Here is a 24,456-nt window from a genome sequence, read left to right on the forward strand (position 1 = left end):
CTCACGGTGAAAAGTGAGGAGTACCAGAAGAAATGACCGGAGTAAGGAGGTTACTTTCACGGTGAGGAGTTGTTTGAGGAGGAGAGAAAGGAAAAGGTACAAAGGAGAAGGAAGGATCATATTTTTTTTCTTACTTTTAAAAAATAATAATAATAATCACATTTGTCTTCTGAAGGTTTTTTTTTGTTTAAAAATCGGGGTAATTTCATAATTTAATCAAAAAATTAAAATAAATTTGTAACTCTATAGAATTAAATAAGTTTAATTATATTAAATTATAAATTATTAGTGTACTTAATTTAATTTTTACAATTAATCAATAAATTTTAAATTATTTTTAATATTTATGATTTCAATCTAAATTTTTTTTTAAAATACACTTAAATTTTAATGGATTTTCATTTTTTTCATTTTTTTTCATTTTTTTCTTCATTATTCTACAATATTGTATTTGCATTTTCAAAAGATACAAAAAATAGATATTTGCATTTCTTAGATGATAAGAAACATCATTATAGGAAAAGTTTTATGAGAATAATTTTCAATAGTTGATCCCAAAAACTTATTATCTATATATATGTTTTCTTTTTTATTTACACTACATATAATTAAAGATTTTCAACTTCTTTAATTATTACTATTAATTTTTTTTTAATTTATATTTTGCACTTAAGAAGAACAGAAGAAAAAAAAACAAACAAAACCTATAATACATTGTAAAAAACTTTTAAGTAGCATATTATATAGATATGTCTTTATGTATATATGTATGAATAAACCAATCCTGTACTATAAAAATTTCAAAGTTTTTATATAATACAATAATATTTTCTGCAGCAACGCACTGGTTCTCAACTAGTATTTCTCTAGAACCAAACGAAGTTTTAGTAAGACATCAAAGGGGGAAAAAAACAAAAGAGAAGGAATGATAACGCAAAATCATAAGCGGGATTTTGGAGTAACAGTAAATAAGCATATTGTCTCAGTGATTTGGTTTCTGGGTAATTTGGTCGCTTTGCAAGTCACGTTTGGGGTTCAGATTCTTTCAAAGTCAAAGCTCGAGAAATGCCAGAAGAATTCAACCTCCGACAACCTCAATTGCAACAAAAAGATTGTTCTTAACTTGGCTGTTCCAAGTGGCTCGGTAAATTTCTCATTTTTCATTTTTATTATTTTTAGTGTTTTATTATTATTTATTATTATTATTATTATTATGTATTAATTTTAACAGAGTGGTGGAGAGGCCTCAATTGTTGCTGAAATAGTGGAAGTGGAAGAGAATTCGACACAAAAGATGCAAACTTTGAGAATTCCACCGGTTTTGACGGTCAACAAATCTGCGCTTATGCCCTTTATGAGCTTACATATATTCGAGTAAGTAACTTATACATTCGTTACTGAAAAAACTTTTCTTCATTGCTAATTTATGCTTATAATTTACTATATGTTTTGCATAAATATATTAGGGTTTGTAACTGAATCAGCGGGTGTGAAATCCAAAAATCATTTGTCTTTGATTCATAAGTTTAAACAGAAATAAAATACCGTAATAAAAAGAATTTGATTCATAATTCAAATCCGAAAAATAAATGGGCTATTATTTCAGTATTGTTTTATTTTTCCACAGGACGTGTCATATAAACCGGAAGAGTATTACGTTAAGACACGCAAATGTGAGCCAGAAGCTAGTGCAAAAGTTGTGAAGATATGTGAGAGGTAAGCAATCTCTCTAAAACTCTCTCCAAATATTGCTAAAATCTTTTCATCTTTATTCCCATGAATTTCCTTGTTCTCTTAGTACTTGAAAGATGTTACCCTTTAGTCTGGAACACTTGTAGAAGATGATATATATATTAAGGCCCCGTTCATTTCGCTGATTCGAGTTTAGAATTCGAGTTTTGTTACAATAAAAAGCTCTCATAAACAATCACATCTAACTTTTTTGCTACAGTAAAAAGCTCTCACATAAAATCACATCTCAACTCGAATTAAAAACTCGAATCAGCGAACTAAACGGGCACTAAAGCTGTTTGATGTTTCAAATGGAATTCTGAAGGAAATGTTTAAATCGACCCCATTATAACCCCCCGAAAGTGGGTTCGAGTCCCACTTTGACGGTCTATTTGCCTTGACAGTGTTAACGGGTTTCGTAAAGTGCGTAGTATGAGGTTGTATAAGCACACCAATTTTTAACCGCATAATTATTTTTTCTATATTACTAACGGAAAAAAAAAATTCTTTAGTGGATTTAGATGCTTTAATTTCTTTAATCAAAGAATGTCATGTAATAACAGATAAAGATGTTATTTCTTTTTATAGTTATAAAAATTTATGAATTACCAAACTGTCAAAACTTATTAAAATCATAATTATATTTGCTGTGTAGGTTGCGAGATGAAAATGGTCACATTATGGAGCACACTGAGGTGACATCCAGATTCATTTCCTTTTAAATTAAGCTTCTTTCTGTACTCTACTTATTATTATTATTATTATTATTATTTTTGCTCAATACTTCTACTTATTTTTCTATTGCATTTTCTTATTCCTTACCTTAATCCACAGCCAATCTGTTGCCCTTGTGGGCCCCAAAGGCGTATGCCTTCATCGTGTGGAAGTGTTTGTAAGTCCATCGTTTTTCTTTTTAACATTTTAAAGTTTAGTTGTGAGATTCTTCCTTATAATTAAGTGATTAATTACTAATTCTGAATTTGTCTTCATTAGTTGATAAGTGGATGAAGGGGAAGCCTAACACTGCACACTGTCTCCGTTTCCCAGGTGATTGGTATGGTCCTTACATATTACCTTCTAATTCTTCGGATTAAATTAATTACCTTTTTCAATGAGGATATTTCTAATTAACATTTGGATTATTAATTATTATAACGTTATTAGAAAAGTAATATTGTCTTCAATCCATATAGGTTCCATGTTTTCAGTATTGGACAGAGATCTCTGGGATTCAGTGTCAAGATCCAGGTGAAGACAGGATCTGAAATTTCGGTATGTTGTTTTTGAACATAAATTGTCCTTATATATATATATAGATATATATAGGTTGGCTTGTACATTTTGCATTTATTTTCTTCTGACAACCATATGTATTTTTGGCTTGCTGACAATAGTCTTTTGTTTGCTAGGAAGTGTTTGTGGGTCCTGAAAATAGGACAGTAGCATCAAATGATAATTTCCTAAGAGTTAATCTGATTGGAGATTTTGTTGGTTATACCAATATACCATCATTCGAAGATTTCTACCTTGTGATACCAAGACAAGTATTATTTTTTTTCCTTATTGTATTCTTCAGTAACATTTTACAAGTTAAATATAAAATAATTTATCAGTATTCACTTGTTCCCCGTAGATTATATTGGTCATCTCATTTCATTCCTTATTTTCAATTTATGACATTCATAATTGGTAAAACTAGGTCCGAAAAGTTGTCAGAATGTAACAAGAGGTGCAATTAAACATGTTGCAATTCAAATATAGAATATTTAAACATTTTCAGTAACATGTTAGAAGTCAAATATATAATAATTTATCAGTATTCAATTTTTCCCCCTAGATTATATTGGTCATCTCATTTCATCCCTTATTCTCTATTTATGACATTCATAATTGGTAAAACTAGGTCCGAAAAGTTGTCAGAATGTAACAAGAGGTGCAATTAAACATGTTGCAATTCAAATATAGAATATTTAAACATTTTCAGTAACATGTTAGAAGTCAAATATATAATAATTTATCAGTATTCAATTTTTCCCCCTAGATTATATTGGTCATCTCATTTCATCCCTTATTCTCTATTTATGACATTCATAATTGGTAAAATTAGGTCCGAAAAGTTGTCGGAATGTTACAAGAGGTGCAATTAAAACATGTTACAAGTCAAATATGGAATAATTAAACATTTTCAATAATATGTTATAAGTCGAATATAGAATAATTTATCAGTATTCACTTGTTCCCCCTAGATTATATTGGTCATCTCATTTCATCCCTTATTCTCAATTTATGACATTCATAGTTGGTAAAATTAGGTATGAAAAGTTGTTGGAATGTAACAAGAGGTGCAATTAAACATGTTACAAGTCAAATATGGAATAATTAAACATTTTCAATAACATGTTATAAGTCAAATATAGAATAATTTATTAGTATTCACTTGTTCCCCCTAGATTATATTGGTCATCTCATTTCATCCCTTATTCCCAATTTATGATATTCATAGTCGGTAAAATTAGGTCCGAAAAGTTGTCGGAATGTAACAAGAGGTGCAATTAAACATGTTACAAGTCAAATATGGAATAATTAAACGTCTTCAGTAACATGTTACAAGTTAAATATAGAATAATTTATCAGTATTCACTTGTTCCCCCTAGATTATATTGGTCTTCTCATTTCATCCCTTATTCTCAATTTATGACATTCATAGTTGGTAAAATTAGGTCCGAAAAGTTGTCGGAATGTGACAAGAGGTGCAATTAAACAAAGACAAATTTCAAAATTTAAGGACTGCAAGTGTGGTAAATTGAAGTTCGGGCAGTAAAAAAGAGTTGGAAATTGAGAAGACCACTATAGGTTGAGGGATAGAAGTGAAACTAACCATTGATGCAAAATCATATTTGAACTTGAGAGTTGGTTTACTTGGCTTGTACTTCAGAGAAGTACATAAGTCTATCTGTTGGGTACTCCCATGAATTCGTAAGGAACTCTTTGAAATAAGGGTTTAAACGGGTAGAGATTGAGCTGCATTCTCAAATCTGATCCAGGGTACCTAGGTGGTGTTTAAAGGTTTGGTTGTGTTTTCAATTATAACTTTTGAGACGGATGGAATTGTGTCGCTCCTACATTAACTATGTTTATATTTAGCATTATAAAATCAGATGATATATTTTTAGGAGGGAACTTTTCAATGTGGATGCTGCTTGAGAGACTAAGATTTACCTTAGATGGGACAGAATGTAACAAAATTGGTGTTGGTTATGAGGCTTTTAATGACCAGCCAAACTTCTGCTCTTCGCCCTTTTTGAGTTGCCTTCATAATCAGCTGTGGAATTTCTGGGAGGTTAGCATATATAAATTACGTTTGGAAAATCTTTTTTTTTAATTAATTCTTTATTTTATGACTTCCGTTGATTTTCAAGTAATTTTTCTTCAACATTTTGACCAAGAAACTTGGAAGTTGTTCACAGGCTGACCAGAACAGAATTAGAAGAAAGCAGCTGCCACTATATGGTGTCCAAGGAAGGTTTGAAAGGATAAACCAGCATCCAGTTATGTCTGAAAAACGAGACTTGCATATGAAAGGATTTCTTTTTGTGGAGTTATTATTATTATTATTTTGACAGATTTTTTTTTCTTCTTCAGAATGCAGGGACTCGTTCCTTTTCCATAGGTGTTACTGAAGTTCTGAATACAAATCTCTTGATAGAACTAAGTGCTGACGATGTAGAATATGTTTATCAAAGGTTAATCTCTCTGTCTTCTATTTTTTTTCTCGTCCATTTTATTTGAGATTTTGTCAGTAATATAGTCCTCACTATACTTGGTTTACTTTATCCATTTTATAATATTTTATTTTATTTGTTTTCTCTTTTTTTAGGAGCCCTGGGAAGATTTTAAGCATTAACATTCCAACATTTGAAGCCCTTTCTCAATTTGGGGTTGCTACAATAAAAACGATGAATACTGGGGAAGTGGAAGCATCGTATGGGTTAACGGTATTTCTATTGATTTTTCGTTTTTCTTTTAGAGTTTTATTTTGAAAAATACTAGTATCACTCTTTCTGTCACTCTTTTTGTTACTTTCTGTATGTTAGTATTTCTCTTTTATTTTTGAATCTAAAATTTCCAAGTTAGGTTTAATTAAGAAACAAAAATTTGGGGCTTGTTCTTTTGCACTTTTTAAGTTAGGGTGACTTGAGTTCAAATATTGATTTGAGTTATGGTGTATTTGATTATGGTTTGAGTTGGGAATCTAATTTGAGTTTGTGTTTGGATATGCACATTTGAGTTATGGTTTGAATTGGGAATCTATTTGAGTTTGTGTTTGGGTGGGTCAAAATTTAAGTTTATTTTTGGATAGTATTTTAATAAAAACTTAATGATCATGGAAAATTTTAATATGGTATATGAGTGGGGTATTATTCGTCTCTTCGTTATGAACGCATAGAAAAAGAATCATCTCAATCGAAATTAAAACGAAAAAGTCAACGTTTTTAAAAATAGAGAAAATATTGCTTATTAACTTGAGTTTGAGTTTAGGAATTTGAGTTCAATAGGGGGCTTGAACTCAGATTTTAACCCCAAACTCAAGTTCAAACTCAATCTTGTCGTTTTTTTAATCAATCTTGCTTTTTAGGGTGCAAATATCTTCTATGAGTCGTTTATTTTATTTGCTGTTATTCAACGTTTTCTCCTTTGCTTTTGGTGTTCGTGTTCTTTGCATCATTATTATCGTTAGGTGTTCTTTTACTTTTTGTTGTTGTTCTTACTTATATCATCCTTTCTTCGGTTTATTTTTGCTGTCCATTTTCAACGTTCGACGTTCTCCCCCACTTTTCGTGTTGTTTACCTTATTGTTATCGATTTCTTATTTCTTAGCTTTTCTGCTTTATTTATTCTTTGTTGCCGTTTATTACTTTTTGTTATCGTTTGATTGTTTCGTTAAGTCAAATTTCAGTAGGCAACGTTTTCCTATCTTAGTGTCGTTTATGTGATTGTCGTTCATTTTCTTTTTTCCATTGTTTTCTTGTGTCGTTCAGTTTTTTTAGTGTCGTTTTATCCTTTGGTGCGGCTTTGCCCCTCAGAGGTCGCTCATTCTTTGTTGTCGTTTTTAGCTTATTACGTAGGTGTCGTTTCTTACTTTAGTGTCGTATGTTACTTTTTGTTGTCGTTTTTCAACTTGTTTAAGTGTCGTTCTATCTAATTTTGTACTTCTGAACTGTTAAACTGCTAAATTAACTTCCATACTTCTTAGAGGTACCTAGTCATACTATTGGGATTTAGCGTCTATAGAAAACCCAAATTATATAAACATAGATATATGTATATATATATTTATATGTATATGAGCTTTATTCTTAACGATCGTATGCTGGAACACATCATTTGAGCTGTGATGGTTTTTCCTATCTTGCAGTTTGATTGCTCCAAAGATGTTACGCTTATGGAGGTATTATTAATCCAATATCTTGTCTCCTATTGAACATTTATTGCGTTTTGCATTGAAATGAAGGGGAAGGATTTTGATGAAGGATACACACACACACACACACACACACACGTATGTATGCAAACACATTTTTTTTACAGGAACAATTCTTTATTATGAAGCCTAAAGAAGAGATAATCAGATCATTTAAGCTCTACCCAGCAACTGATCAAGCTGCAAACTATGTATGTGCAGATAAGACTAATAGTGATTAATGAAATATCAGAATTATCATATAGAGAATGAGACCTTAGATTAATGGTTGAGGTTTAAATACAGCTATACTTAAGGACTCTGATTATAATGAGGTGGATAGAGCCGAGTGCCAATTTGCTACAACTTCAACTGTCCTTGACAATGGAACACAGGTATGTGCATTCATCATCATTATATAAAGCAAGGTCGGTAAGGTTGTTCATATTTCTCGACAAAGTTTTGAGTTTGAGTTAGTCCCACTATATTAGTTAGGGTAGTATGTACTTGTGATGGAGCCACGTCAGATAGAGTGGTGTACATGCCCCACTCAATTTTTGAGACTTACATTTTGTTATGAGAATAAAATCTATTTGTGCTCCATTTGAATAATTATAAGTTATACTCGTGTCTAATAAAAATTCTCTCTTTTCTTCTTTTTTTATTTTTTATTTTTTATTTTTATAGTGACCGATTGAAAAATTTTTCTGACTTCACCTTTTGTATGGGTAATCCACTTCATGAGAGATCCATATACCGCGTGGGGATACTTAGCTCATATAAGTTATCTAATAATGCCACCCTCTACCCCTGAAACCATTTTTGTATTCAGTTTGACCTCTATGATTGCCTATAGATCCTGTGAAGTCATTCATTTGGTGCAGAATACTCCATTTCATCCACCAAAGAAAGGCATAAGTGGTTTCTTTGAGACTATAGCAAGCATTTGGAATGATGTGTGGAGAGGATTGACAGCCTTCATTACTGGAAAAATTTGCAGGTTATTTTCTCTAGGCATTTATTTCTCATTTTCATTTCCTGCCCGTGACTTAGTCAAAACATTTATCCTTTTCTTGTTTGGCAGAAGAAAATGCTATGGATTTTTTGACTTCAAATGCCACATCCAATATATATGCATGAGTTGGATAGTGATGTTTGGTCTGTTTTTGGCAATCTTTCCAACAGGTAACATTCTTTTCTTTATCAGTGAAGTAAACTTCCATTTGAATTGTTTTTTCCTAGAAGAATGACAAAGTTACAATGTCCTTTTGAGCTGCAGTGATTGTTCTACTATGGCTTTTACACCAGAAGGGACTCTTTGATCCTATTTATGATTGGTGGGAAAATCATTGTTGGACTGATGACGACGGTATTCGGGATATTCGAAGGCATGGAACTCATATCAACCACCACCATCACCACCACATTCATGTCAACAAACACAGTCAGAAGCATGGAACAAGGCATCATCACAAGTCCGGCAATCATCATAGGAGAAAAAGCATCCGCAATGATCACAGGCACAACCATTCTGAGAGGGAAGCTGATTATGATTACTATCTCCATCATGTTCACAAGGCGAAACTCAAGCAGGGGCGCGTTTGAAATACACGTGTCATGCAGAATTTGGTTGACAATGTAGGCCAGAACAAGCAGAGAAAGGACAGAGAAACGGATATAATACTGAAGAAGTAGCTTTTTTCCCCCTCGAATATTCAAATTAAAATAGAAAAACACATGTATTATATCATTTACAATGACTGTTACAAGTAAATCTTCATTTTGACAAATTTGTGTTGTATGCCTCAGAGCTTAGAGTGCCATGAATCTACATTTTTCTGCGACTAATTTTGGTTGAGAAAACAAAACTGTCAAATCTGATCGGGGGCAAAACTATAGGTCGGTCTTTGCTTTAGGAGTGACCAGGAAAAACCGCTCTCTTTGTACATTGTCCGAATAGTATTGTCGACTATTTTTGCAGCTTGAGAGTGAACTCCGTCGTGGTTATCATGGGGTAGTCTTTTTTCTCCAGTTGGCCGTAAAATTTGACTTCCTATTTCATGCATTTGGATCTTGATCATGTTTAAGCTTCATGTTGTTCCCTTTCTCCTTTATCATTTACCACCATTTGGACACGGTAACCATCTGGAAGTTGTGAACCAGGAGTCCTGACTATATTTCCTCCTCCAATTGCATTCCATCTGAAAAAGGTTCAAATATTAACTAATTGATTCTTGTTTTTTTTTTCTTTCTTTCTTTGTTTTGGAGTGAGTTGACATTTCAGGGGATTGAATAAAAGAAAATAGTTCATGGATATGGTTATTTGGTTAAAATTGAAGAGAAAAAGAATTCCATTTTGACTTTGGGAGTGTTATATTGCGTATGTTTGAAGAGTGAAAGGATTTATGTTTGTGTTTGTAGGTATATACGTGTGTGTGGATATATATGTTTGCAAGAACTATTTTTTTTTTTGGAATGGGGATGTTTATTTGATTGGAATTGTTTCAGGGATATGATTATTTGGCGAGTTTTTAAACGCTGACATAATTCTTTTAATGTTTCTATCAGTTTTTGAACATGGAATGTATATTTTTGTTGTATATGTTAATTACTCACTAATGTTCCTTTTTGTTGTAACTATCTTGTGAATGAAGAAATTAAAAAAAGAATTAATTATCGTAAATTTGTTGTTAGAAAACTTAGAATCAATAGCATTATTTTTTTTTTTAAGTTAACCAAGTATTTCTAAATATAAAAATAATTATATATATATATATTTAAGTTTCATACCATGTCTATTTAAGTTGCATAAGTTTTATACAAATATTTCTTGTATTAATCTTGAGTTGTTTATTGTGTTTAGAATTATTCTTATTTTTGTTTTTCATGTTTTTCGAGAAAAAAAAAATGAAAACGATTCCAAAACAGCGTTTGACACAATTAAAGATAAAAACATAAATGAAAATAATTTTTTGGTTTGGTATAAGATGAGAGATAAATGAAAAATGACTTTTAGTCGTTTTTCATTTTTTGTTTTCGTTATCTCCTCTCTCGAGCAGATAGAGACATTAATGAATTTTTTTTTACTGAAAATAATCTCTTATAAAACTACTAAACGCATTTTTAAAAATGATTTCTGTCTGAAATTGAAAATATTTTCATTTTCATTTTCATATTAAAAATAAAATTATTTTAGAATTAGTTATAAACGAACTCGTTATTTTTTTTATCGGTAGCCACAATCTCTTATTACACATTGATTTGACATTTTAAAACACATGCTACTAAAATTATGAAAATTCATAAATTAATACAAAAATTGCGATCAGAATACTTTTAAGAAAATGTGATTAAAATTAAAAATAAAATTATTCAAATAGTTGCACCACGCTGGTGGTAAAGTAATAGGAACTTGGAAGTGAACGACTCTTTTATAAATTCCATTTTTCAAAAGAAAAAATTTTCCCGCCTCTTCTTTTTTAGTTTCTATTTCTCATTTTATAAATGCACAAACTGTCTCATTCATTCTCATCAGCATCAACTTCGGATCAAAGCCCTTAGAGTCTCAGATTCAACCGAGATTCAGAATTTATTCCCATCCCTAAGGTCAGACTCTCAGATTTCTCCTATTTCCTTTTCGTTTCTTCACTTTTTTCCTTTTCGTTTCTTCACTTTTTTCCTTTTCTTTTTCCACTCTTTATTTATGATTCTGTTCCTTTTTTTTTCCTTTTTTGAAAATTTTTTCGTCGTGTTCTAGATTTTGGATCCGATTATTGCCTGTTAATCGCGCAGAATTTAACACATAAATTTATGATTTCCATTATAGAAACCTTCGTACATAGGAAATAGTAAAATACTAAATTCGTTAAGAACCACTGACGACGACGACCGCGATTCTTAAACAGTGCACCAAAACTATTACATTAGGAATAATATTAGAACCGGAGAGAGATTGATTCTTTATTCTTGTCGATCTCGGGAACTAGAAGTTGCTTTGTTCTTCACTGAAGCTTGAGGTTTCTCAACCTGCAATGGAAAACAAATAATTTCATTCATTGAGGATTCTACATGCAAGTTTGCGTGTTAAGAATATATATATATATATATATATATATGTGTGTGTGTGTAATATAGATTCTATAAGTTAGTAAAGTTTGTGTAATAGTTAGGATTTTCGCCACCAAAATGATGGAGGAGGATAAATGTTCTCAGTCTGGTCTAATTTCTAGCTCGAAAATTGACTATACTGCCGGTGATACTTCATCTCACTACAACAAAAAGGATTATTAATGACGACATTTATTGTTGCTAAAATTACAGTATTAGAGACGACATGTCGTCGCCAAAAAGAAAACAAAATTTTTAAACGACTTGTCATCGCATTTAATATTTGTGACGACATGTCGTTGCACAAAATTTCACTATTTGCGATGACGTATCGTCGCTAAAATTTGACACATTATTCGTGATGCAATGTCGTCGCTAATAGCCATTGGCGCCAAAACCAATATGGCGCCAACAATTTTGGCGCCAATTTATCCATTATTTGCGATGACATGTCGTCAAAAATATTGATACTTACAGTTGACGGTGATGTGGCCGTGAATAGGTTCTAGATATTTCTTTATTTTTTGCAATGACATATTGAAAAATCGTCGCAAAAAATGGTTCCAAAAAATTCTTTTCAGAACGACTGTTTTTGCGATGACATGTGTTGTCACAAAAAATGGTTCTAAAAAATTCTATCAATGTGGGACTTTCAAAAGTCTGATATGAGACTTTGAAAGTCCCACATTGAAAAGAGATGAGAATGTATTCTCTCAACTATTCTATATAAAGGGCTATGTATTTCATTTTTTCATCACAACTTATAAGTTAGAGAGGTCTAACTTCTTTTGAATGATGGATTTATATTCACCATCTACAAGATTAGAGGTTCGAATATATGGATAATAACTTTTTTTTTTAAATTAGTCGGTCGGTTCGGTTTAACTGATCTTTTCGGCTGGTAAAACGGAAACCGAACCGCCCATGAACCATGGGCGGTCGGTTAACCGACCGAATTAGTCGGTTTGTTGACGTGGAACCGAATTTTCAATTTTTTTTGGTCAGTTTGGCGGTTCGGTATTGGTCGGTTTCGGTTTTTTGAACACTCCTACCACGGTCATGCCTTCATGTTTATCAAGTTCTAATGTAGACTAGAGTACCCTTTTTTTTGTTATAAAAAAAGGAAATATCCTAAAAACCAATATCAGCGTTGTTAATAAGGTGGGTGAATGTTCTTTTCTACACTGTAGAAAATAGCTCTATTTTTCTTGTTGAATCTGTTAATAATGTCGTTGCCTTTGGTTGATTCTATTTCTTGTTGAATTCGTTAATGATGGCCATTGCCTTTGGTTGAATATATTTCTTGTTGAATCCGTTATATAAATGGCTGAATTTTTTCTTTATAATCAGTATGCTTATTTCTTTTTTCCCCATCAATGCGCATATGTTTTTTTTATTGTAATTCATTTAAAAAAATTAGGCTAATTGTAATTTATTTAAAAAAAAATTTGTTTTTTTAATACACAACATTCTCATGCACAACTAAATATAGTAATGTATTATTCTTTAGAATTTGATATAAGATTTTTGTATGGAACCAAACATAATAATGTATTATTCTTGAGAATCATATTACCCAATCACTTTCTCAAAAATATGATTCTTATTAATTACTATGTACCAAAGGCCCTTTGAGATTCTATGTTGGTTCATGGTTGTTGACCTTTGTTTTAATCCCTATTTGTCATGTCATATACCTCCTCAATGAACAATGATGCTTGTAGAGATGAGATAATATCCAACTTCATTATTCTACAATATTGTATTTGCATTTTCAAAAGATACAAAAAATAGATATTTGCATTTCTTAGATGATAAGAAACATCATTATAGGAAAAGTTTTATGAGAATAATTTTCAATAGTTGATCCCAAAAACTTATTATCTATATATATGTTTTCTTTTTTATTTACACTACATATAATTAAAGATTTTCAACTTCTTTAATTATTACTATTAATTTTTTTTTAATTTATATTTTGCACTTAAGAAGAACAGAAGAAAAAAAAACAAACAAAACCTATAATACATTGTAAAAAACTTTTAAGTAGCATATTATATAGATATGTCTTTATGTATATATGTATGAATAAACCAATCCTGTACTATAAAAATTTCAAAGTTTTTATATAATACAATAATATTTTCTGCAGCAACGCACTGGTTCTCAACTAGTATTTCTCTAGAACCAAACGAAGTTTTTGGAAGACAGCAAAGGGGAAAAAAAAAAAAAAGAGAAGGAATGAGAATGCAAAATCATAAGCGGGATTTTGGAGTAACAGTAAATAAGCATATTGTCTCAGTGATTTGGTTTCTGGGTAATTTGGTCGCTTTGCAAGTCACGTTTGGGGTTCAGATTCTTTCAAAGTCAAAGCTCGAGAAATGCCAGAAGAATTCAACCTCCGACAACCTCAATTGCAACAAAAAGATTGTTCTTAACTTGGCTGTTCCAAGTGGCTCGGTAAATTTCTCATTTTTCATTTTTATTATTTTTAGTGTTTTATTATTATTTATTATTATTATTATTATTATGTATTAATTTTAACAGAGTGGTGGAGAGGCCTCAATTGTTGCTGAAATAGTGGAAGTGGAAGAGAATTCGACACAAAAGATGCAAACTTTGAGAATTCCACCGGTTTTGACGGTCAACAAATCTGCTGCTTATGCCCTTTATGAGCTTACATATATTCGAGTAAGTAACTTATACATTGTTACTGAAAAAACTTTTCTTCATTGCTAATTTATGCTTATAATTTACTATATGTTTTGCATAAATATATTAGGGTTTGTAACTGAATCAGCGGGTGTGAAATCCAAAAATCCTTTGTCTTTGATTCATAAGTTTAAACAGAAATAAAATACCGTAATAAAAAGAATTTGATTCATAATTCAAATCCGAAAAATAAATGGGCTATTATTTCAGTATTGTTTTATTTTTCCACAGGACGTGTCATATAAACCGGAAGAGTATTACGTTAAGACACGCAAATGTGAGCCAGAAGCTAGTGCAAAAGTTGTGAAGATATGTGAGAGGTAAGCAATCTCTCTAAAACTCTCTCCAAATATTGCTAAAATCTTTTCATCTTTATTCCCATGAATTTCCTTGTTCTCTTAGTACTTGAAAGATGTTACCCTTTAGTCTGGAACACTTGTAGAAGATGATATATATATTAAGGCCCCGTTCATTTCGCTGATTCGAGTTTAGAATTCGAGTTTTGTTACAATAAAAAGCTCTCATAAACAATCACATCTAACTTTTTTGCTACAGTAAAAAGCTCTCACATAAAATCACATCTCAACTCGAATTAAAAACTCGAATCAGCGATATATATATATATATAAGCTGTTTGATGTTTCAAATGGAATTCTGAAGGAAATGTTTAAATCGACCCCATTATAACCCCCCCAAAGTGGATTCGAGTCCCACTTTGATGGTCTATTTGCCTTGACAGTGTTAACGGGTTTCGTAAAGTGCGTAGTGTGAGATTGTATAAGCACACCAATTTTTAACCGCATAATTTTTTTTTCTATATTACTAACGGAAAAAAAAAATTCTTTAGTGGATTTAGATGCTTTAATTTTTTTAATCAAAGAATGTCATGTAATAACAGATAAAGATGTTATTTCTTTTTATAGTTATAAAAATTTATGAATTACCAAACTGTCAAAACTTATTAAAATCATAATTATATTTGCTGTGTAGGTTGCGAGATGAAAATGGTCACATTATGGAGCACACTGAGGTGACATCCAGATTCATTTCCTTTTAAATTAAGCTTCTTTCTGTACTCTACTTATTATTATTATTATTATTATTTTGCTCAATACTTCTACTTATTTTTCTATTGCATTTTCTTTTTCCTTACCTTAATCCACAGCCAATCTGTTGTCCTTGTGGGCCCCAAAGGCGTATGCCTTCATCGTGTGGAAACGTTTGTAAGTTCATCTTTTTTCTTTTTAACATTTAAAAGTTTAGTTGTGAGATTCTTCCTTAAGTGATTAATTACTAATTCTGAATTTGTCTTCATTAGTTGATAAGTGGATGAAGGGGAAGCCTAACACTGCACACTGTCTCCGTTTCCCAGGTGATTGGTATGGTCCTTACATATTACCTTCTAATTCTTCGGATTAAATTAATTACCTTTTTCCATGAGGATATATCTAATTAACATTTGGATTATTAATTAATATAACGTTATTAGAAAAGTAATATTGTCTTCAATCCATATAGGTTCCATGTTTTCAGTATTGGACAGAGATCTCTGGGATTCAGTGTCAAGATCCAGGTGAAGACAGGATCTAAAATTTCGGTATGTTGTTTTTGAACATAAATTGTCCTTATATATATATAGATATATATTTATATATATATAGATATATAAAGGCTGGCTTGTACATTTTGCATTTATTTTCTTCTGACAACCATATATATTTTTGGCTTGCTGACAGTAGTCTTTTGTTTGCTAGGAAGTGTTTGTGGGTCCTGAAAATAGGACAGTAACATCAAATGATAATTTCCTAAGAGTTAATATGATTGGAGATTTTGTTGGTTATACCAATATACCATCATTCGAAGATTTCTACCTTGTGATACCAAGACAAGTATTATTTTTTTTCCTTTATTGTATTCTTCAGTAACATTTTACAAGTTAAATATAGAATAATTTATCAATATTCACTTGTTCCCCGAAGATTATATCGGTCATCTCATTTCATTCCTTATTCTCAATTTATGACATTCATAATTGGTAAAACTAGGTCCGAAAAGTTGTCATAATGTAACAAGAGGTGCAATAAAACATGTTGCAATTCAAATATAGAATATTTAAACATTTTCAGTAACATGTTATAAGTCAAATATATAATAATTTATCAGTATTCAATTTTTCCCCCTAGATTATATTGGTCATCTCATTTCATCCCTTATTCTCTATTTATGACATTCATAATTGGTAAAATTAGGTCCGAAAAGTTGTCGGAATGTTACAAGAGGTGCAATTAAAACATGTTACAAGTCAAATATAGAATAATTAAACATTTTCAGTAATATATTATAAGTCAAATATAGAATAATTTATCAGTATTCACTTGTTCCCCCTAGATTATATTGGTCATCTCATTTCATCCCTTATTCTCTATTTATGACATTCATAATTGGTAAAATTAGGTCCGAAAAGTTGTCGGAATGTTACAAGAGGTGCAATTAAAACATGTTACAAGTCAAATATAGAATAATTAAACATTTTCAGTAATATATTATAAGTCAAATATAGAATAATTTATCAGTATTCACTTGTTCCCCCTAGATTATATTGGTCATCTCATTTCATCCCTTATTCTCTATTTATGACATTCATAATTGGTAAAATTAGGTCCGAAAAGTTGTCGGAATGTTACAAGAGGTGCAATTAAAACATGTTACAAGTCAAATATAGAATAATTAAACATTTTCAGTAATATATTATAAGTCAAATATAGAATAATTTATCAGTATTCACTTGTTCCCCCTAGATTATATTGGTCATCTCATTTCATCCCTTATTCTCAATTTATGATATTCATAGTCGGTAAAATTAGGTCCGAAAAGTTGTCGGAATGTAACAAGAGGTGCAATTAAACATGTTACAAGTCAAATATGGAATAATTAAACGTCTTCAGTAACATGTTACAAGTTAAATATAGAATAATTTATCAGTATTCACTTGTTCCCCCTAGATTATATTGGTCTTCTCATTTCATCCCTTATTCTCAATTTATGACATTCATAGTTGGTAAAATTAGGTCCGAAAAGTTGTCGGAATGTGACAAGAGGTGCAATTAAACAAAGACAAATTTCAAAATTTAAGGACTGCAAGTGTGGTAAATTGAAGTTCGGGCAATAAAAAAGAGTTGGAAATTGAGAAGACCACTATAGGTTGAGGGATAGAAGTGAAACTAACTATTGATGCAAAATCATATTTGAACTTGAGAGTTGGTTTACTTGGCTTGTACTTCAGAGAAGTCATAAGTCTATCTGTTGGGTACTCCCATGAATTCGTAAGGAACTCCTTGAAAGAAGGGTTTAAACGGGTAGAGATTGAGCTGCATTCTCAAATCTGATCCAGGGTACCTAGGTGGTGTTTAAAGGTTTGGTTGTGTTTTCAATTATAACTTTTGAGACGGATGGAATTGTGTCGCTCCTACATTAACTATGTTTATATTTAGCATTATAAAATCAGATGATATATTTTTATGTTGTGGGAAGGGGGGACCTGGTCAACCACAGAGCTTAGGAGGGAACTTTTCAATGTGGATGCTGCTTGAGAGACTAAGATTTACCTTAGATGGGACAGAATGTAACAAAATTGGTGTTGGTTATGAGGCTTTTAATGACCAGCCAAACTTCTGCTCTTCGCCCTTTTTGAGTTGCCTTCATAATCAGCTGTGGAATTTCTGGGAGGTTAGCATATATAAATTACGTTTGGAAAATCTTTTTTTTTAATTAATTCTTTATTTTATGACTTCCGTTGATTTTCAAGTAATTTTTCTTCAACATTTTGACCAAGAAACTTGGAAGTTGTTCACAGGCTGACCAGAACAGAATTAGAAGAAAGCAGCTGCCACTATATGGTGTCCAAGGAAGGTTTGAAAGGATAAACCAGCATCCAGTTATGTCTCAAAAACTAGACTTGCATTTGAAAGGATTTCTTTTTGTGGAGTTATTATTATTATTATTTTGACAGATTTTTTTTTTCTTCTTTAGAATGCAGGGACTCATTCCTTTTCCATAGGTGTTACTGAAGTTCTGAATACAAATCTCTTGATAGAACTAAGTGCTGACGATGTAGAATATGTTTATCAAAGGTTAATCTCTCTGTCTTCTATTTTTTTTTCTCGTCCATTTTATTTGAGATTTTTTCCGTAATATATTCCTCACTATACTTGGTTTACTTTATCCATTTTATAATATTTTATTTTATTTGCTTTCTCTTTTTTTAGGAGCCCTGGGAAGATTTTAAGCATTAACATTCCAACATTTGAAGCCCTTTCTCAATTTGGGGTTGCTACAATAAAAACGAAGAATACTGGGGAAGTGGAGGCATCGTATGGGTTAACGGTATTTCTGTTGATTTTTTATTTTTCTTTTAGAATTTTATTTTGAAAAATGCTAGTGTTACTCTTTCTGTCTTTTTCTGTATGTTAGTATTTCTCTTTTATTTTTGAATCTAAAATTTCTAAGTTAGGTTTGATTAAGAAACAAAAATTTAGGGCTTGTTCTTTTGCACTTTTAAAGTTAGGGTGACTTGAGTTCAAATATTGATTTGAGTTACGGTGTATTTGATTATGGTTTGAGTTGGGAATCTAATTTGAGTTTGTGTTTGGATATGCACATTTGGGTTATGGTTTGAATTGAGAATCTATTTGAGTTTGTGTTTGGGTGGGTCAGAACTTAAGTTTGTTTTTGGATAGTATTTTAATAAAAACTCAATGATCATGGAAAATTTTAATATGGTATATGGGTGTGGTATTGTTTGTCTTTTCGTTGTGTACGCATAGAAAAAGAATCACCTCAATCGAAATTAAAACGAAAAAGTTGACGTTTTTAAAAATAGAGAAAATATTGTTCATTAGCTTGAGTTTGAGTTTAGGAACTTGAGTTCAATAGGGGACTTGAACTCAGATTTTAGCCTTAAATTCAAGTTCAAACTCAATCTTGCGTTCTATCTAATTTTGTACTTCTGAACTGTTAAACTGCTAAATGAACTTCCTTACTTCTTAGAGGTACCTAGTCATACTATTGGGATTTAGCGTCTATAGAAAACCCAAATTATATAAACATAGATATATGTATATATATATTTATATGTATATGAGCTTTATTCTTAACGATCGTATGCTGGAACACATCATTTGAGCTGTGATGGTTTTTCCTATCTTGCAGTTTGATTGCTCCAAAGATGTTACGCTTATGGAGGTATTATTAATCCAATATCTTGTCTCCTATTGAACATTTATTGCGTTTTGCATTGAAATGAAGGGGAAGGATTTTGATGAAGGATATATACACACACATACACACGAATGCATGCAAACACATTTTTTTTACAGGAACAATTCTTTATTATGAAGCCTAAAGAAGAGATAATCCGATCATTTAAGCTCTACCCAGCAACTGATCAAGCTGCAAACTATGTATGTGCAGGTAAGACTAATAGTGATTAATGAAATATCAAAATTATCATATAGAGAACGAGATCTTAGATTAATGGTTGAGGTTTAAATACAGCTATACTTAAGGACTCTGATTATAATGAGGTGGATAGAGCCGAGTGCCAATTTGCTACAACTTCAACTGTCCTTGACAATGGAACACAGGTATGTGCATTCATCATCATTATATAAAGCAAGGTCGGTAAGGTTGTTCATATTTCTCGACAAAGTTTTGAGTTTGAGTTAGTCCCACTATATTAGTTAGGGTAGTATGTACTTGTGATGGAGCCACGTCAGATAGAGTGGTGTACATGCCCCACTCAATTTTTGAGACTTACATTTTGTTATGAGAATAAAATCTATTTGTGCTCCATTTGAATAATTATAAGTTATACTCGTGTCTAATAAAAATTCTCTCTTTTCTTCTTTTTTTATTTTTTATTTTTTATTTTTATAGTGACCGATTGAAAAATTTTTCTGACTTCACCTTTTGTATGGGTAATCCACTTCATGAGAGATCCATATACCGCGTGGGGATACTTAGCTCATATCAGTTATCTAATAATGCCACCCTCTACCCCGAAACCATTTTTGTATTCAGTTTGACCTCTATGATTGCCTATAGATCCTGTGAAGTCATTCATTTGGTGCAGAATACTCCATTTCATCCACCAAAGAAAGGCATAAGTGGTTTCTTTGAGACTATAGCAAGCATTTGGAATGATGTGTGGAGAGGATTGACAGCCTTCATTACTGGAAAAACTTGCAGGTTATTTTCTCTAGGCATTTATTTCTCATTTTCATTTCCTGCCCGTGGCTTAGTCAAAACATTTATCCTTTTCTTATTTGGCAGAAGAAAATGCTATGGATTTTTTGACTTCAAATGCCACATCCAATATATATGCATGAGTTGGATAGTGATGTTTGGTCTGTTTTTGGCAATCTTTCCAACAGGTAACATTCTTTTCTTTATCAGTGAAGTAAACTTCCATTTGAATTGTTTTTTCCTAGAAGAATGACAAAGTTACAATGTCCTTTTGAGCTGCAGTGATTGTTCTACTATGGCTTTTACACCAGAAGGGACTCTTTGATCCTATTTATGATTGGTGGGAAAATCATTGTTGGACTGATGACGACGGTATTCGGGATATTCAAAGGCATGGAACTCATATCAACCACCACCATCACCACCACATTCATGTCAACAAACATAGTCAGAAGCATGGAACAAGGCATCATCACAAGTCCGGCAATCATCATAGGAGAAAAAGCATCCACAATGATCACAGGCACAACCATTCTGAGAGGGAAGCTGATTATGATTACTATCTCCATCATGTTCACAAGGCGAAACTCAAGCAGGGGCGCGTTCGAAATACACGTGTCATGCAGAATTTGGTTGACAATGTAGGCCAGAACAAGCAGAGAAAGGACAGAGAAACGGATATAATACTGAAGAAGTAGCTTCCCCCCCTCCCCTCGAAGATTCAAATTAAAATAGAAAAACACATGTATTATATCATTTACAATGACTGTAACAAGTAAATCTTCATTTTGACAAATTTGTGTTGTGTGCCTCAGAGCTTAGAGTGCCATGAAGCTACATTTTTCTGAGACTAATTTTGGTTGAGGAAACAAAACTGTCAAATCTGATCGGGGGCAAAACTATAGGTCGGTCGGTCTTTGCTTTAGGAGTGACCAGGAAAAGCCGCTCTCTTTGTACATTGTCCGAATAGTATTGTTGACTTTTTTTGCAGCTTGAGAGTGAACTCCGTCTTGGTTATCAATTGGTAATCTTTTTTCTCCAGTTGGCCGTAAAATTTGATTGATCATGTTTAAGCTTCATGTTGTTCCCTTTCTCCTTTATCATTTACCACCATTTGGACATGGTAACCATCTGGAAGTTGTAAACCAGGAGTCCTGACTATATTTCCTCCTCCAATTGCATTCCATCTGAAAAAGGTTCAAATATTAACTAGTTAGTCTCTCAGTCTCTCTCTCTCTCTCTCTCTCTCTCTCTCTCTCTCTCTCTAATATTGAAACACAATCGTACCTGTACTTTGTTACCAAGCAATGAAGAAACACTGCCATTTGCACCTTTGTAAACTCAGTTCCAACACAGAACCTCATGCCACCGCCAAAAGCCATGAAATGTTTTGTAGCACCATTTAATTCCACTCCCTGGAATGTTACCATGTTTTCCACACAAGCAAGGAAAAAATGTTAAGATCAAATCTAGCTATATATATATATATGTATATATATATATATATAGATGTTTGTCATAAATGGCTTACCTCCCATCTCCAAGGATTGAAGGCCAGTGGATCTTCATACTTTGCTGGGTTCAAATGCACAGCTGGTGGACAGACCATAACAGCCCAACCTGCTGGAATGGTATATCCTGTATTTGACACCAATAATTTTACTATCTCAAAATTAAATGGTAAAATATGACCATTTATAATTCTTAGGATACTATCTAACTGGAAAGTAAAACAAAAAAACAAAAAAAACAAAAAAAACAAAAAAAAAAAAGAACGTAGAATTTGGACATACCTTTAAACTGGATATCTCTGAGTGCTTTTCTGAAGATGCCAGGAACTATATTAGCCAGTCTGACTGTTTCATTGATGACCTGAAAGTTCAAATTTTCAGTTTACTAAAGAGAACTACTATAAAAAAAAAAAAAAGGAAAAAAAAAAGTTCTGAAAATTTTCTTTAAAGCAATGAAGTGAAAATCTGTTGTTTCTCACCTGAATTGTAAATGTCATTGATTTGTATTCTTTCCAAGTGATTCCAGAATCGGCATTTTCTCGGTTTTTTAGTATCATCTCATGCTCTTCCTGGAATAAGGTAGACAATATTAAGAGCATGTCAATTGAGATGACAAAAAAAAAAGAAAAAAAAAAGAAAAAAGGTTTTGTATGCATGTTTACATACCGTCAACTTCTTTAGCACGAGAGGATGGTCAGTGAGAAACTTAACGGCTAAAGTCAAGGCTAAGGAAGTTGTTTCAAAGCTGGCAAAGAGAAGAACAAACATTAGATCCAAAGCAATTGCCTCAGTGAGAATTGTTCCCTCCTTCTGAAGTTCTTCAAGGACATAGTCAAAAAAATCACTTTGCTGCTTTTTGGGGTTTTCCCTTCTTTCTTGTAGCAACTTCTTCAGCATTCTCATTGCCCTTTTTCGACCCTGAGATCAATAAATAAATAATATATAAAGGGGTCAAGGCCAATATAATAGACCAAAAAGGGACTTTAGATACAGCTTTTTGATTTATTACCTCTAAACATTTGTTGTAAGCTGTTCCAGGAATGTTCAAAGGAAAAGAGATTAAACCCTGGATGAATGCAACAAAATTTTCCCGTAGATTCTCCGACGATTTCTCTTGATCATAACTGATCAGTTTCTTAGCTGTCAAGTCAAATATCATCTGCAGATGCCAGTTATACAATCAGACTTAGAAGAACATCAACACATTGATGATTGAGTTTCTATGAAAAGAAGAATATTTAGTTAGTCCAAAACTAATTACCCTTGCAGTTGCTTCTTTCAATTCGATCACACCCCGGTTCGACCATTGTCGTAATTTTCCATTTGCCGCTTGTTCAACTTCAGGAAGCATCTTTTTGAGGCTTTCAGGACCAAAGAGATTGAGCACCATGTTCTTGAGGTACTTGTACATGAAACCATGTAAGGACCCCACATTCTGCTTCCCAAAGATCTCGGTGAAGGTCTCTGGATACCAGCTTTGGAACAAACGTCCCTCTTGTTGGAAAATGAAGTAATTAAGATCAGAATCTGTGGATATCACAACTGGTCTTCCCACCAAACTAGTCCTGAATATTGCTCCATACCTGAAACCACAAATCAATATTGCCATTAACAAATACATACATACACACACACACACACACACACACACACACACACACACATATATATATATACACACACATATTTGAAGGCCATGATCAAAAGGGTTTTTTTAGAACATGAAAAGGCATCATAGGAAAAACTTACTTTTTAATTCTTTGCTTGATGAAAGGAGGAATATCAAAAGAAGTGTTGGGACTAAAGAACTGAAGGGTCTCTCCCAAAAGTGGGAATCCCATTGACCCCGGTGGTAGTTTCCCACTGCACTTTGGATTCATCCACGTATAAACCCAATGTGTTATGCTTATAACAGCCAAAGCTCCAATGAAAAGTAGCCACATCTTTTTTTTTTTTTTTTCCCAAACACAATCTTTAAACCTGCAGAAGTACTTAAGAGAAGATCTTGAAAACTACTGAGGAAAGGAAAATAATAACTGATACAATGCTGGATTGGCTTTGGCAGAAAAAGGAAACAGAAGACGGATTTAGAGAATATATTACAAAGAAGAAGGAGAAGAAGTTGAGGTGGAAACGTGGGGATGATGAAAACTAGACAGGAATGAGAAGAAAGTGCTGGCATGTAATCTTCTTAAATAGGCAAGCCAAACGAGGCTCATAATAACTAGTACTTAGGAAAAGAAAGAATAATAATATTATTTTTTTATCTTCTCTCTCTCTTTTTTTTTTTTTTTGGTTTCTCAAAGAAGCGCGCTGTACAAGTAGAAGTAGTTAGAGATAGAATAGTATTAGAAAATTAATTACCTCTGTCTGGATATTACTTATTTTTTTAGCTTTTTGTCAACGGGGGCTTTTATAAAATTTTGTGTTGTGACTCGTGAGGGAGAGCCTAGCAATGAAATGAGAAGCTCTCCATGATGCTTCCTTATTATCTCTGCCATGGTTAATATATATACACACAAACACACATATACATATATTATATATACACATATATATTCTATAATTTTAAGTTTTATGGTAATAATGGTTATAGAGACTACATGTAACATGGAACTAACTGAAGAAGAAACACGAGGCAGAATTTTGGCCTTTTTTATGGAGGTGTTGTAGGTAACAAAGGGCTCTTTC

At 32.2% G+C, this 24,456-nt stretch overlaps 3 protein-coding genes across 5 annotated transcripts; 2 read left to right on the plus strand and 1 right to left on the minus strand.

Annotated features, from left to right (window-relative positions):
* Window positions 1-925: 925 nt before the first annotated feature.
* LOC21393855 (protein HAPLESS 2) lies at window positions 926-9,221 on the plus strand. The gene is given in 20 exon segments (XM_024176185.1): window positions 926-1,144; window positions 1,232-1,337; window positions 1,340-1,374; window positions 1,628-1,716; window positions 2,387-2,426; window positions 2,566-2,623; window positions 2,725-2,785; window positions 2,925-3,003; window positions 3,141-3,275; window positions 4,745-4,776; window positions 4,876-5,071; window positions 5,199-5,279; window positions 5,374-5,474; window positions 5,609-5,726; window positions 7,148-7,180; window positions 7,321-7,414; window positions 7,499-7,587; window positions 8,077-8,192; window positions 8,277-8,377; window positions 8,472-9,221. Coding segments are annotated over 20 exon segments (2,199 nt in total). The 3' UTR covers window positions 8,888-9,221.
* Window positions 9,222-13,475: 4,254 nt separating this feature from the next.
* LOC21393856 (protein HAPLESS 2) lies at window positions 13,476-21,297 on the plus strand. Of its 3 annotated transcripts, none has more exons than XM_010114259.2 (18): window positions 13,476-13,759; window positions 13,847-13,990; window positions 14,243-14,331; window positions 15,002-15,041; window positions 15,177-15,234; window positions 15,330-15,390; window positions 15,530-15,608; window positions 15,766-15,900; window positions 17,543-17,737; window positions 17,865-17,945; window positions 18,041-18,141; window positions 18,277-18,394; window positions 19,220-19,252; window positions 19,387-19,480; window positions 19,565-19,653; window positions 20,142-20,257; window positions 20,342-20,442; window positions 20,537-21,297. In XM_010114259.2, the coding sequence occupies exons 1-18, from the start codon at window positions 13,541-13,543 to the stop codon at window positions 20,950-20,952; spliced, it is 2,169 nt and encodes a 722-aa protein (XP_010112561.1). In that variant the 5' UTR covers window positions 13,476-13,540; the 3' UTR covers window positions 20,953-21,297. The 3 variants fall into 3 exon arrangements, with proteins under 3 accessions (XP_010112561.1, XP_024031941.1, XP_024031942.1); XM_024176173.1 differs by having other exon boundaries at window positions 19,387-19,470; window positions 20,090-20,257; XM_024176174.1 differs by lacking the exon at window positions 15,766-15,900 and having other exon boundaries at window positions 19,387-19,470; window positions 20,090-20,257.
* Window positions 21,298-21,323: 26 nt separating this feature from the next.
* On the minus strand, window positions 21,324-23,708 carry LOC21393857 (cytochrome P450 87A3). The gene is made up of 9 exons (XM_010114260.1): window positions 23,515-23,708; window positions 23,027-23,348; window positions 22,775-22,924; window positions 22,432-22,683; window positions 22,245-22,334; window positions 22,048-22,126; window positions 21,786-21,892; window positions 21,542-21,669; window positions 21,324-21,441 (listed from the first exon to the last, which is right to left on the minus strand). The coding sequence occupies exons 1-9, from the start codon at window positions 23,706-23,708 to the stop codon at window positions 21,324-21,326; spliced, it is 1,440 nt and encodes a 479-aa protein (XP_010112562.1).
* Between the last annotated feature and the right edge of the window lie 748 nt (window positions 23,709-24,456).

Source organism: Morus notabilis, unplaced genomic scaffold, assembly GCF_000414095.1.
Source record: "Morus notabilis unplaced genomic scaffold, ASM41409v2 Scaffold912, whole genome shotgun sequence".
Taxonomy (NCBI): domain Eukaryota; kingdom Viridiplantae; phylum Streptophyta; class Magnoliopsida; order Rosales; family Moraceae; genus Morus; species Morus notabilis.

Excerpts from the sequence above, each read along its gene's own strand:
- LOC21393856 (XM_024176173.1), top strand. The coding sequence starts at position 13,541 with ATGAGAATGCAAAATCATAAGCGGGATTTTGGAGTAACAGTAAATAAG. Across the intron at positions 15,235-15,329 it reads TTCATCGTGTGGAAACGTTT|TTGATAAGTGGATGAAGGGG; the intron begins GTAAGTTCATCT and ends TGTCTTCATTAG. Across the intron at positions 19,471-19,564 it reads CTGATCAAGCTGCAAACTAT|CTATACTTAAGGACTCTGAT; the intron begins GTATGTGCAGGT and ends GTTTAAATACAG.
- LOC21393857 (XM_010114260.1), bottom strand. The coding sequence starts at position 23,708 with ATGTGGCTACTTTTCATTGGAGCTTTGGCTGTTATAAGCATAACACAT. Across the intron at positions 22,684-22,774 it reads CTTACAACAAATGTTTAGAG|GGTCGAAAAAGGGCAATGAG; the intron begins GTAATAAATCAA and ends TATTGATCTCAG. Across the intron at positions 21,670-21,785 it reads TCAATCCTTGGAGATGGGAG|GGAGTGGAATTAAATGGTGC; the intron begins GTAAGCCATTTA and ends GTAACATTCCAG.